Source organism: Trichosurus vulpecula, chromosome 5, assembly GCF_011100635.1.
Source record: "Trichosurus vulpecula isolate mTriVul1 chromosome 5, mTriVul1.pri, whole genome shotgun sequence".
NCBI classification, from domain to species: domain Eukaryota; kingdom Metazoa; phylum Chordata; class Mammalia; order Diprotodontia; family Phalangeridae; genus Trichosurus; species Trichosurus vulpecula.
In genome coordinates, this window is record NC_050577.1 from 88,463,226 (window position 1) to 88,478,129 (window position 14,904).

The following is a 14,904-nucleotide window of genomic DNA, read 5'->3' on the forward strand; positions in this document are numbered from 1 at the left end:
AAACTAATAAAAGCAGAAAAGAAAGTGGCGTAGGGCTGTCTGGATATATGGTGACAAGATCTACATACCTCAACGGCTCCTAAAAAAGCTATTTTATTACTCTACTACAATAAAGTATAGTAAGTTACGTTAACAGTGATGATACCAAGTCATCAAGAAAAAGTTTAAAGCATGGATAGTCAGTGTGCTGTCTTAGGAAAGTACAGAAGTCTATGATAACATTTTAAAAAGACTTCTTTCAGACATGCTTGTGCTCAATGGGTTAATTCTTCAGCTATCCAGAAGAACTAATTCCCTGAGAGTATGAGATAGTTCTGATTACACCGCAATGAGAATTGTCAATCACCTCTCAATTATCTGTCAATCAGTCACAACAATATATTAGCTTCACTCTACTCCACACCACTATAAATCTTTGGTGCAAGTTTTGAGAAGTGAAGCCAGTGGCAAAATTACCCTGAATTTAAGATAGGAATATTAATTTTTTAAATGTCAAATACAAATAATGCTGCCTGGGAGCTGCTGCTCTTCTCCATTAGTGGTGATAATATTAAGACATTTTACTAAGCTATTAAGATGTTTACTGCCCAAACTAACATTTATGTTCACAGTTAAGTAATTTCTCATAATTTATCATGCAAATTCTATTTAGCCCTGAAATTCTGCTTTCAAAACTTACTATCCAACACTCTCATAAAAACTTTCTTAGAAAACAGACTGAACTAGTATTGTGAAACTGTTACAATTATATGTAAATATTTGTTATCAAGATAAACTACACCAAAAGAACATCTGGAAAATAAAGTCTAAAGGCCCCTCTGGTCATCTCTCTCATAACCTATTTACAGAAGTGGTAATAATTTTTATTTATTCTAATATATTTCTTTCTTTGCAGTTAAGCATCTTAAAGTAGAAGTTTCCCAAACCAGTCTACCTTTTTAATCTTATAGTGAAATTACAATTATATGAGTAATTGGATTTTTCTAAATCAAACTATTTTAAATATACTAAGGTAGCTTCTAATTTAAATTAATTCTCTGATGAAACCTTTTATAAACGTTAAGAATTATTTCTACAAGGCAAGTAATAATCAATTTATTTTGTTAACCCTGTTTATTACATACTTGTTTAGCATTACAACAAGCAAAATAATACCCACCTTCTCCCATGAAGATGTTATGAATAATATTAAACTTGACAGCTGAATGTAAAGACTAACATTAAGCACAAATAAAATATATGTATAGACCAATTTAACTCTGAAAATTATATTTTTGGATCTGTGAGAAGTACCACAAAATTGCTATAATAGGTCCTTAGAGAACTTTTTTTAACCAAAAAAGATGACTGTCATTCACATGAGCCAAATTAAAGTCACTAGCTAAATATAAAAATATTAACTGGATATCATAAGATCAACAAAGCTCAACTAGCAATACAGATTGCCAAAGCTCTAGGCTGAAGGGGGGAAAAAGAATTTTAGTAGTTTCCTAGAATCTTGAATTCCAAAGATATCTAAACACTGTCCACACGTTATTCTTGGTGCTAGCCTTGGATTGATGTCACTAGACATCTTTGATAGAAACAAAAATTTAACTGTGTCAGCAGGACAAATTTATTGGTGTCATTCAAAGTGCACTGGTACTTAACTTTGCTAATGCATATAACTGTTACTGAATGAAAAATTAAAGATACATCAGCTACCTTTCTCACCTAAAGACTACTCAGCATAACTATATCTATGTCAGCCTCTCCAAATTAAGTAAATCCCATAATCCCCCAAATCACCCTATCTCCTCCCAATGCATCCCTGTAAATAAATAAATCAGCAAGCAAGACTAAATTCATAGGGTATATAAGATTCCAAACTTGGAACCTTGAGGTCATTCATTTTATACCACATTTATTCCTTTTGTATAAGTAATTATACATTATTTAGCTACATAAATATCACCGATTACTTTTTTTTAACCAAGTAACTATATTGGTGGCTAAAACTATGTTAAGAGTGATGATACACGAAAATAAGACATAAAGACCAACTATACAAATATAGGAATCAAATGGAATAGTTATATATAGATGAAAGGTGTGTTATTTGATATGGTCTAAAGTGATTCAAAAGAATTACAAACTTGGAGAAGGTGAAGGTAGAGAATATATCACCAATTCACTTTCAATTACAATAGTCAGTAAAGAAATGTAAATGACAGAAGTCTGGACTAGATGGTCTCTGAGGCTCCTTACATCTCTCCCATCTATGAGCTTCTAACTTTAGGAGAACAAATTTCATGGGGTATTTGAATAAAGAAGGGAATTTCCAAACTGCATACATGATGGATGTCCAAGTATGGGGTGCATACTGAAAGCAGATCTTGCTGTAGAAGTAAACCTTTGCAGGAGAACCGAAAGGAGAGCACAGAGCTTGAGGTCTTAGCCATATGCGACAGTAAGCCACAATAGTCTGAGAGTGAATGGCATAATCAAAGCTAACTAGATACTCACTTTGCTTTAATAGAACCACTCCTTGGAAAGTCAGTTTGAAAACTGAATAGACAGAATACAGGAAAGCAGTCAAGACAGAAATTAGTCCTAGTGATTAGTAAGCTTCTCATAGCTTAACAGGTAGATGGTCAAGAGATAAATAATAGGAAAAGAGACTCACTTTTGAACCACAGTCCAGGAAAAAGTGGCAGGATCTTTTTGTGGAAAGCAAGACAGTGAAGGAATGAATATAGATGAAATGTAAGGTTTGGGGTTTGAGAGGCAGAAACATATAAAAACAGAAGTCTTACCTCTGGTTCTGTTTTTACTTCTACTTTAGCTTGAACCACAGGGCTGACTGGTTTAACTTTCATTTCAGTCTTTCCCTGTGGGGTCCTGACACCTACAACAGATCTTGAAGGGGGTGGGGTACTTGTAATTGGTTTCACTTGTGCTGCAGGTGTAGAGGAGCAACGGTTGTTACTCATTTCTATAACATGGGATGGTGCTATTGGTAATTCACGCAAATTGCTATTTCTTGGAGCAGTTGGCTGCATTTGCTGAATTGGCCGCTTGACAACATTCTGTGAAGCTGCACTCTGTCATAAGGAAAAAGATAATTTCTAATCAGAAATAGATACTTGGGAAAAAGACCAAAAAATGTACATAAACAAGAAAACAATTCTACAATCAGAGTAGATTCTCCTAACCCCCAACCCCACTATTTACACTATAATTTACCCAAAATTCTGAAATCTCTGACCTAATGAAGCACATAAATATTTTGTAATTCTATGCAAGCAAGGGATTTCCAGCTATGTTTTTAAAACTTACGCAGTACCAGCTGACAGCTGCAGCGAGAAAGACAACGATAACCAGAGTGTCTGACCAGCCAGTATAGATATTTTCGATGGGCTCATACTTCTATCTAAATTGGAAAGGCTAATTTGTCAGCTTTAAACATGTGATTTAAAGTTCATTTAGCATGGAAGAAAAAGACCATCACAAGAGATGAATCTCACTGATGGATAAGTATTTTAATAAAATGACCAATGACACTGGCAGAAAACAAAGAAAAAGCATCCAGTACGCATGGCAATTTTCCAAAGAGGTATGTTTCTTAGAAGAGGAAAAACACTCCAAAGGCAGGTGTCAAATACACAGCCCATGGCATGAGCCAACAATATTCCTGAACATGGCCTGAACCACATTAAATATAATTGGGAAATATTTAACAATATAAACATAGATTATATTAATATGTGGTTTTCTAAATCATGATACAGCCTGCAGGGATGCTTAGGATCAGTTTAGTGGTCGCCTCATTTCCATTTGAATTTGATATCACTGCTCTAAAGGACACATTTTAAAATGTAAAACACAACACACACACACACACACACACACACACACACACACACACGAGAATAACAAAGGTGAGTAGAGGATATCTGAGTACAGAAGGAAGGGGAGAAGTCACATCTTAGGACAGGGATTAAATCTTAGGAGGAGGCATTGTACTGTGCAAAGAGCTCTGAGTCTGGAGTTAGAGGATCTCGACTTGAATCCCACCTCTGTGTTTGCTACCTGTGAGACCCCTGCAAAAATCACAACCTCCTTGAGCCTTAGTTTCCTTTCCCCTTCTGCAAAATGAAGTCAATTTAATCTCTATGACAAAGTTCATACAAACAAAGTGTGTTTCCAGAAGATTACTGAGGGAGATGGGAAACTCTGTGAAATAGCATTTTTTAACCAATGGGAATAGGAATAAGTTTCATTCTTTATGCTGGCATTTTAGTGCCTACCACATAGTAGATGCTTAAGAGCATTGGGCACTGGGCTGCAGGTTTTACACACAGAACTCATAAAATCTCCTACCAGTTTCAAAAAAGTTAGGGCACTTAAGAGTCTGTCTTCCCATTACAACCCCACAACATTTACCGAAGAGATAAAGGGGTAGCTTTAAAAGAGTAGGTGAAGATGATAAAACTATAGCTCAAGGTGGTCCAATACTTTTTTAAAAAGGCAACAATAAATCTATACCAGACCTAAGACTACAACCCAGGTAGGCTCAGTGGAGGCTCAGTATCCTTTCCATTAATCACACTGCTTCTTGCTCCTGATACAGGAAATCAAATAGCATTCTCTCCTTTTGCGCACTATCAGTTCTTCCAGAGGTAAGAATTTTTAATACAGACCTTTTATTTACAAAAAAAGTTTGAATTGTTTTGTATACAGAGACCAACGTGATATACACTTACAATAGCAGTACAATTAAAGTGTTCAAAATTGTAAACCTTAAACAAAAGTGGAGAGACTATCTAAAAAGTATATAACAGCCTTTTTTTTTTTGGAGGGGGGAGGGCAGGGCAATTGGGGTTAAGTGACTAGCCCAAGGTGACACAGCTGGCAATTACGTCGAGTGTCTGAGGCTGGATTTGAACTCAGGTCCTCCTGACTCCAGGGCCGGTGCTCTAGTCACTGCGCCATCTAGCTGCCCCAACAGCTTTTTAACAGTCTATTTTTTGTACCTATCCTTCCATGTACAGCCTAAGCTGAAACAAAGTAACTGTAAAATTAGTATTTTTTTCCTCAGAATGTATGTGTGTATGTGTGTGTTACATTTACATGCACATATATGTAATAAGCATATGCATATACATGAATGCATATACATATGCACACACACAACAGATGCCATCGGTTTCCTGAATATCATAAATGGGTAGATAAGGCAGGAAACGGAATAAAAGTGTGCATATCAATGACTATCTTAAATTATGGCAGAAAAGCTGTTATTTTAAATTATATGACTTAAGAAACAATTCAGACTATTGATTTATACTTACATGTCTTGGACCCTGTCGCTGAGGGCACTGCATTCTATTGTTATTTTGCTGGGGCTGAGAAGTCTGCATGTGAGGCCTAAATGGTGGCTGAGACATGGGAATCAGAGGTGGTGGTGGGACAGAAAGGTGATGGTGATGCTGATGCTGAGGCTGATGCTGCTGAGGTTGGTGCTGAGGCTGGTGTGGTGGTTGGTGCTGAGGTTGGTGCTGGGGTTGATGTTGGGGCTGATGTGGAGGCTGATGCTGGGGTGGAGGCTGATGTGGAGGTTGGTGAGGAGGTTGGTGTTGGGGCTGAAGCGGGGGCTGGTGTTGGGGCTGATGCTGATGATGTTGTGGTTGATGCTGGGGCTGTTGTTGTTGATGTTGGGGCTGCTGCTGCTGCTGAGGCTGAGGCTGGGGTTGATGTGGTGGTGGCAATGGAGGATGCAAGGGTCCCTTCATAATTCAATGAAAAAAAGAAGGAAAACAATTTAAGATACATATTGGCATTTATTATACTCTAACATCAATTTCTTAGAAAAAGCCGATTTACTGGGGCAAACTTTAGATGATCCTAATGAAGCTTCATTTTAAGATCTGCTATGATGAGTTAGTAATAGACTCTCATTTATGCTAGACTATTACCTTAAAATTTAACATTATCCCTATGTTAGTATTACTAAAAGTTGGTTCTTCTTCAAGTACGATAAATTTCATTCTTCAGTATTTATGCCTGTTGTATCTATAAAATGTGCTGAGAAGCTGAACTCCTAGAAACCAAACGTATCGCATCTCTCTGATATTTTCAGAGTGAACTTGAAGGAAAAAAGAAGATTCTTCTTACAAGAAAAGCCCTCTAAATACAGGGCATTGTATCAAGTTCAAGATCCATTTTTATCAGCAGAGGGCACTCAAGACTTTCAAATAATAACAGTAAGTGAACAGGATTACCATTTCTTGTACAGAATACACACAAATTTTTCGTATATCCTTTAGGAGTGTAATTTTAAATAATAACTTCACAATCCTCCCAGAATTAACTAATTCAAGGAATCATTACAATGATGAACAGAATACAAAAATTTCTAATTCAATGTGCAGTAAAATAAAATCTTAATATTAATTTGTTCATTTCCAAAGAAGTCACTGCTTTCAATTTTCAAATACTCCTCCTACAAGTTAAATTATAGAGACACAGATTATATTTATAAGCATGGCAAACAATGTACTTAATAAGACTTAGTTTTCTTAATAAGAAATGTTCACAACAAGTCGTATGTACATGGCTCTAAATATCAAATTTGCCTATATTTGTTTTAAATGAAGTTAGTTTTATTCATCTTCCATACCTGCATGTTAGGCTGTGTGTGTGTTGGAAGAAATGGCTGTCCTGGGCCAGGTAAGAATGGTTGTCTGGGAGGAATGAAAGGCCGTGTATTCGCGGAGCCAGGTTGGTTGAAGTGAAGAATCCCCACTGGACCTGGAGGTTGAATGTTTGGTCTTACAGGTCTTTCTCTGGGAAATACTGGTTGCTGTCCCTGTTGATTAAATGCTGGTCCAGGCTGAGTAAAAGGCAAAGGATTCTGAGTAGGAACAGGATGACTGCTGTTAAGAATGGTGGGAGGTGGTGGTGGTGGAGGGGGACTTCGTTGCTCAAACAAAGGATGGCTCGGGAACCTTGGTTCTCCTGAAACTAAATGATATTACAAGCATATTATCTTCTTGATAGAGACTGTAAACTTCTTAGTACCATCTTAAGATGAAACAGAACTATGTTAACTTGACCCTACAGGACTGAAGGTTCAATTCAGACTAAAAAGCCACAAAGTTTCCCCTTTCCTACCAAATCATGTCACTGAGTATTTTCTTCTTTTAAAATAATCAGTATAAACTAATTAAATTCAAATAGACAGCTTAATATATTACTGTAATTACTTTCCTGTTACTTTTTCTTTAATCTATGTCACCTTAGTAATTTCATTTTTTCTTGATCATACATTTGAATGTTTATACTTCTTAGATGGAAACAAAAATTTATTTTAAAAATATAAACAAAATGAACAATTATTGGATATTTTCTAACAACTCATCCCTTATTCAACATCCTATAAATTTCAGATCCCAAACAAAACTTTCCTCAACTGATGCTACTGGAGTAAGGCTGAATATCCTGTAATTAAAGAAATCCCAGAGGCTGATGCTTGAACTGAATTAAAATATATCTATAGATAAGGAATTTAATACTATGAACATAACTAGGAGACTTATTATATTAACAATGTTCCTTGAAATTACATAATTTTTTATTGATGTACCTCCTAAGAAGAAATGGTCTCTGTCCTGAGGAGGTGGTGGGGCTCTCCATTGGTCCTGGAGAGGAAGCCTTGGGGGCTGGCTGAAATTGGTAGGAACAGGCCCAGGAGTATGTTGTGGAAATTCTGGAGGAACCTAGTAAACAAAGAAAAAAATAAAACTAAGCTATGAAAAGGCATGAAAACTCACCAACACTTCTGAGATATTCACACAGAATACAACGTTTTTCTCTGAAAATATTAATTGATTTATCAGGTATTTTTATATTCTGTATAAGTAGGCAATCAAAATAGGCAATGATGCCGCAATATGAAATAATATATCTAGAGGAGAATTCAATGTTTTCATATCATTTTGCACCACAGGAATACTACTTTTCCCAAGCTTATTGAAATCCATGCAGTTATTGACCTTCTTTCCCATTAATCCAAAAGGATGGATGTCTACTTTAGAAAATGCTCCTGACATTTATCTTCTTAAACCATGTTATTCTTTGCCATCAATTTAGTCAACCCTAAGCTATAGAAATGAAGCAGCCTGAGTTCAGAGGAAAAAAAATCTATTTGTAGAATAATAAAATTAGAAATATTTAATAAAACCATATAGATATTTTAGAAAATGTAAACGATTTTTAAAAAACCAAATTACTATAAATATTTAGTGAACACAAAATGGTTTGATTGAAAACAATAGCTAACATATGCATAGCACATTTTATGATTTACAAAACAGTTTACATGTACATAACAATAACATGTTCCTCATAACAACTGTGCGAGGTAGGTATTATTATCTCATTTTAAGCATGAGAAAACTGAGGTTCCGGGTGGTTAAGTGACCTGTCCCATTGGTTACATACTTAGTAAATTAAGAAAAAAAAAAGCTCTTTTAAATAATTAAGCTATTAAGGATATTATTTATAGATTCAGCCTTATATTAAGCAATTAGAATTGGAAGACTTTAGAGATCTTATCCTGCTTCATTTTACAAAATCAACTATCAACTGCTTCATTTTACAAAAGCAGAAACTGAGGGACATACCACGTAAACAAACAAGTAAAAATATGACATCAGAAGGGAATGAACACTAAGTGGAATAACAAGTGAGGTGAATTTTGAATAAAGCTGGGAGAATGAAGAGGTAAGGGATAAGATAAGAGTGAATTTCAGGGATTAGGGCCATCCCCAGGGAAAGAGCCCTGACTCTTTAGAGTCAGACAACCCTAGGTGGTATCCCACCTCTGATGCTTAATATCTTGTGACTTTGGGCAAGTCATTTAACCTCCCTGAGTGCTTCAGTTTCCAATTCTTTAAAACAAAGGAGCTGGACTACATGATATCTGGAATTTCTTCTGGTTATAGCTCTATTATACTATTAAATGGATGGGGACAGGACTAAGAGTACAAACAGAGGAAGGGTGTTGGCATCAGCAGTGAGAAAGGCCTTCTCATCTGAGACCAGGGGCAAAGGAGGAGAAAATGGGGGAAGATAAACCAAGGTTTTGAAGTGCTATATTCCATGAAGAAAAAAAGGTGCTTATGATGGACTGTTTTGATTTTTTTTCAAAATGGGAGGTGAAATGTTCTCTAGGAAGAAGACAAGGGATGGTATAGGAAGCTTGAAGTGAAAATGTATGGAAGAGCAAATGCAGCAAGTGTGGTAAGATAATTAGAGAAGAATAAAAACACTGGATTAGATAACTTCTGGTGCACCCAGTCTGCACCACTGTGTGACTTTCCTCAGAGGCATTTAATTAGCAGCAGAGAAAGTGAATATATAAATTTCAAGCAGTATATCAAGTTAAAATATCACTAAGTTTTAAAAATAGACAGCCACCAAGTCATTTCATGATAGCAAATAAATCAGTAGAGATGAACATTAGTAGTAACCAAGGATGAAATGTACTTTATAAATGAGACTACATACTTACCTATAAACTTTTTCATACTCTAAGAAACATGTTATCATTTAATATAAATCACTTAACACAAACTGAAGATAGCAAAAACACCTGTGCTATGCTTTTATATGCAACAATTCATAAATCATAATTTTATTTTTATTAGGATATACTGGGAAAAACAAGATTGTTTCACTCACTACTGCTTGCTAAATACCTACCGGGAATTTCAATACAGGTCCAACTTGTACCTACCTATCTGCTGCCATTACTGAAGTCTTTATTCTACAACTGAAACTATTTTAGGCCTTATAATTCATCAAGTGCATTTGTACACATGTATATAGACATGTGTATATGTACAAATATATATCAATAAACAATGGGCAAAATTATCCTATTTATACGAAGAATTAATTTTGTAACTCATATGTGAGTCTATTAAAAACACCATAGTTTAATCAATTTAATTTATAAAGTGACAAGTCACAAAAAAGCATCGAAAGTGGGATACCAACTGGAGTTGTCTGACTCTAAAGTGTCAGGCCTCTTTCCCCCATGTCATGCTGACTCTCTAAATTTCCCCCTTGAACCACTCCCCTCCCTACAATATTAACCCTCTTCCTATCTACTGACTCCTTCCCAGTCACTTAGTGAATACATCTTGGTCTCTCCTCTCCTACAGAAACTTCCACTTTACCATTTTCTCAAAGCTATTATCCTATTTCTCTTTCCTTTCATAGTCAAAAGCCTAATTTAAGAAAAAAAAAAGTCATTGCTTCAAGGGCAAAGACTGGTTCTTTTTTGGTCTTTGTGTGTGGTAGCACCTAGTGTTGTACCTTGTACTTAATGTCTGCTTCTTAGAATGCAAGACTTCATACTATTTTGCTAATTGTATTAATATTCTCTCAAGTAAGGTCAGACTTTCATAGGTAACAAGTTACTGGTGAAAGGTCTGCAATGCCTCAGGAAATAATGTGCACACAAACATACACACACTCTCCAAAGAACATTATTAGCTTGAGGTGGGCCTTATTGAGTTATACTTCTTCCAAAATTTGCAATTCAACTGCCATGTTATCAAATGCCTACACCTGACTAAAATAAATTGGGGGGAAAACTAAAACAAAGGTCAGTAATTTCAGGGTCTTTGAATGAACTGTTTGCCAGTTCATAAAATTTTGAATTGTTTATCTGGAAAGTCTAGGTGTACGCATGCTCATTTATTTGTTTATTTATTTAGGGTGGAAGTTACATGGTGTCACTGGTAAGTTACCACTAACCGGATATGGTCAGGGTTTACTGATAGCCTGATTAACAATGGATTAGGCGTGTAATAACATGCCAGAGCCCTCTGCCCTACTACCTCTTATTTTTTGCTAAAGTTACACCTTCATTCTCCATTAGCTACTCATTTCAGCTTAATCCAACCATCCTCTATGTTTCTGCCTTTGATCCCTTTTCCCCTCCTATTCCTTTCCAAGAGCTTGCTGCTTTGATTACTGCTTCACACTCCTCCAACCTTCAATCTTTGTCTACTTGTTCCTTCCAAGACTCCTATAAATCCAGATCTTCAACATCTTTAAAACCTTTGCATGGCCTCTACCATCCTCTCAAAGTTAATATTTTATATCTTTCTCTTCTATTAAATATCTAACCTCCTGGAAAAACCATTAATATTAGTTCCCTTTATTCTGTTCCCTTTCACTTTGACTTCTAGTTTCACCACTAAACTGAAACTACTTTTTACGGTTATAATTATTTCAGTTGCTAAATAGAGCAGTCTTTTCTTAGTTACTTCCTCCCTCTGGTACTCTGCTCCTATATAGATTTTCGTGACACTGCTCACTCCACCTCTTCTACTTGTTTGACTACTCCTTAATCTCCTTTGCGGGATTATCGTCTATGTCCCATGCTTTAAAGGTAGGTGGATTCCACTGCATCTTGGAAGGCGTAAGTGTGGGTATGGCTTTGTCTCTCTCATCTCACAAGCTCAATGATTCTTGTGCATACGACTTCTACATCTATATATACAGCCCCAATCTCTCTGAGCTTCAGCTGGACATCACTAAATGCCTATCAGACATCTCCAAATAGATATCCTGAGGGGAATCTCAAACTAATCACGTCCAAATGAACTTATAATCTTTCCAACAAAACCAGTCGTTCAAATTTCCTTATTTTGGAGGATATGACTTTAAGAAAAGAATGCTGGATTTGCACCTTGAGGACCTTGGTTCAAAAATCCCAGCTCTGCAACCTACCATGCAACAACCATCTATGACTTGGACAAGACACTTAATGTCTTGCATCTCAGGTTCCTCATTTAAAATAAAAGAAGACTGGACATCATGATTCCACAAAGTTCTAAATCAATCAATCAAGTGATATTAAGAGCCTATGTATTAGTCACTGTGCTCAATGCTAGGAATACACAGAAAAAAGAAAATAGTCTTTGCTTTCAATAATCTTATATTCTAATGAGGAAGATGTGTAACCTTAAAGGGGAAGGCACTAGCAGTTTGGGGGACCAGGAAAGGCCTCCTGGTGTTTTAGTTCAAGTTTAAAGGAAAACAGATTTCAAGAGGCAGAAGTGATGAAACAGTGAGTTCCAGGCACAGAGTTCGGAATGGAACATAATATTATATGTGATAAATAGCAAGTGGGTCAGTAAGTCTGGATCATAAAGTACACAAAAAAGTAGAAAATTAGGAAGGGGCTAGGTTGTGAAAGATTTAAATGTCAAACTGAAAAGTTTGTATTTGATCTCTGAGGTAAAAAAGAAGAGAAACACTAAAGATTACGGGGGGGGGGGGGGGGGAGGCGACATGTTTGGGAAAATCACTTCTAGCACTGTGTAGACAATGGAGCTTCCTGGCTTCCTTCAAGCTCCTGCTGAGATTCTATCTTCTACAAGAAACCTATCATAGTCCTTGAGAACATCTTCCCTCTATTGACAGCACGGTGCCTGACACATAGCAAGGGCTTTGTAAATGTTAGCTACGATCACTATCATTTCCAATTTACTTGTGTAGATCCTGTCTGTACATAGCTGCTTGTATGTTGCAAACTTCTTGAAAGCAAAGACCATCTTTTACGTCTTGATGCAGCCCCAGAGTTTAGGACCATGCTTGCATATGGCAGGCGCTTAATAAATGTTAATTGTCTGACAGAGAGAATGGGGAAGAGCCAAGGCAGAAAGACGGATTATGAGGATACTGCAATGAGATGAACTAGCCTAAACTACGGTGGTGGCTGTATGGACGGAAGAGAACAGAAAAAAGAAGTGGTGTAAGACAGAAGCAATAAGATTTGGCAACATGTTAGCTAGATTTACAGCAACAGTCTCCTAATTAGTCTTGCTTGCCACAAGCATTTCTTTTTTTTCTTTTTGGAGGGGAGAAGGCAAGGCAATTGGGGTTAAGTGACTTGCCCAAGGTCACACAGCTAGTAAGTGTCTGAGGCCACATTTGAACTCAAGTCCTCCTGACTCCAGGGCCAGTACTCTACTCACTGAGCCACCCAGCTACCCCATCTCAAACATTTCTTGCCAAGGTAATTCTACTTAAGTGTTGTTCTAACCAGGGGGCTAGACTTACTTAATCAACTACAATAGTTTCCATGTAGAATAAAACATAAACTGCCCTGTTAAGTTTTTAAAGCCATATACAAAAAACCTGGTGCCAATCTATCTTTTCAACTTTATTGGAATTCATTACTTCTCCTTCATTCTACAATCCCTCAATTTGATCCTTACACAAGGCACTCTTATCTCCTGTCTCTACCTTCCCACTACACATCCACCGTGCCTGAAATGCACTCCTTTCTTCCCTCTACCTCCAGCTCAGCCCTTCTTTTCCTTTAAAATGCAGCTCAGGCACCATCTTCCGCATGGAGCCTTTACTCATCTCTCTGTCTCTCTCTCTGCCCTCCTTCCCAAACTACCTTGTATTTAATTATTTTGTATGTATTTCTTACTTAATAACTTCATATTTATACTGTATACATTTTTCTTTGCAGTTTTTTAAGCAACAGAAACAGATGTTTCTAACCGTAACAGCAAAATAAAGACTACTTAGATAACAATGTTGTTATGCTTGCTTTTTAAGAAAGCATATAATAAATGACATTACTTTAAAAACTGTCCTGGTTATCTGTGCTTCCTTATTTAGCTTTTTTCTGTTCTCTTTTTTGCATTTAAAAAATGCTACAACGGCTTGCCCTTTTTTTTCTTTTCTTTTTTTTTTTTTGCATCACCACTACTAACTTTCTTGCCCTACTCCTCTCCCTAACAATTAAAAATAGAAAGGGAGGGGGGACCCAACCCTTGTAACAAACAGTCAAGGAAAATGAATCACTATAGTGACCATGTCCAAAAATGTATGGCTCTGCATGTTGTACACACTATCTCTCTGTGAGCAGGCAGATGACATGTTTCATCACAGGTCTTTTGAAGACACGGCTGGTCATTACTGTCTCTTAAAGTATATTTTTCATTTACAATGTTGTTGTCCTTGTATAAACTGCTCTTTTGGTTCTGCTCACATCATTCTGTCAGTTCATACTACCCAGTATTCTCTGAAATCACCTTTTGTCATCTGTTACAGCACAGTATTTCATTAATTCACAACACACAATTTGTTCAGCCATTCCCTGATTGTCTTAAAGGCAAACTAAAGCACTCCTTTAGTTTCTGGTTCTTAACTTTTATCCATTCCCCCTTTATACCCACCCCTACAGGTTCAAGAAGCCTGTTTTGCCTTCTCAGCATTATCCTATATCTTAACCACCACCTCTCTTCTCTGCCCCCTATTCCTGATGCCTGCCCCTAATTCCTGCTTGTTCTTCTGCTGAGTTTGATAAATTTCAATACTGAACTCTGCATGTAAAACTCTCCTTTGTCTTTGACATGAAGTTCATCTGGGAGGGAGTTAGATGGCGCAGTAGATAGAGCACTGGGCCTAAAGAACACCTGAGCCCAAATGTGACCTCAGACACTTATTAGATGTGTGACACTGGACAAGTCATTTGTTTGCCTCAATTTCCCCAACTGTAAAATGGGGATAATAACAACACACATCTCCCAGAGCTTTTTGTGAGGACCAAATGAGACATGTGAAAAGGGTTTTAGCACAGTGTCTGTCACATAATAGGAGCTCTATATGTGTTATTACTATCAGCATCACCATTATCTGATGGCCATTCTAATCTGACCCTTTCTCCTTGTATGTTCTTATGAACCTTCATTATAAAAAAGAAGTTCCATCCCCTTCTTCCTTTTACCACATCTTTTCTTTCCCCTTTTCAGTCTTAGAAAATAACCATGTCCCACCCAAGACGTCTGGTTTTTAAAATTTAATTCCCTAGGTTCCCTTTGA

At 36.7% G+C, this 14,904-nt stretch overlaps 1 protein-coding gene across 3 annotated transcripts in view; it reads right to left on the reverse strand.

Annotated features, from left to right (window-relative positions):
• The window catches only part of RBM33 (RNA binding motif protein 33), a 182,058-nt gene that overhangs the window by 71,646 nt on the left and 95,508 nt on the right, over positions 1-14,904 (reverse strand). For all 3 annotated transcript variants that reach the window (XM_036758876.1, XM_036758875.1, XM_036758877.1), the window contains 4 exons: positions 7,628-7,760; positions 6,662-7,005; positions 5,334-5,768; positions 2,796-3,083 (listed from right to left, as the gene is read on the reverse strand). In XM_036758876.1, coding sequence (XP_036614771.1) covers positions 2,796-3,083; positions 5,334-5,768; positions 6,662-7,005; positions 7,628-7,760 — 1,200 coding nt within the window. The remainder of the gene's footprint in view (positions 1-2,795; positions 3,084-5,333; positions 5,769-6,661; positions 7,006-7,627; positions 7,761-14,904) is intronic.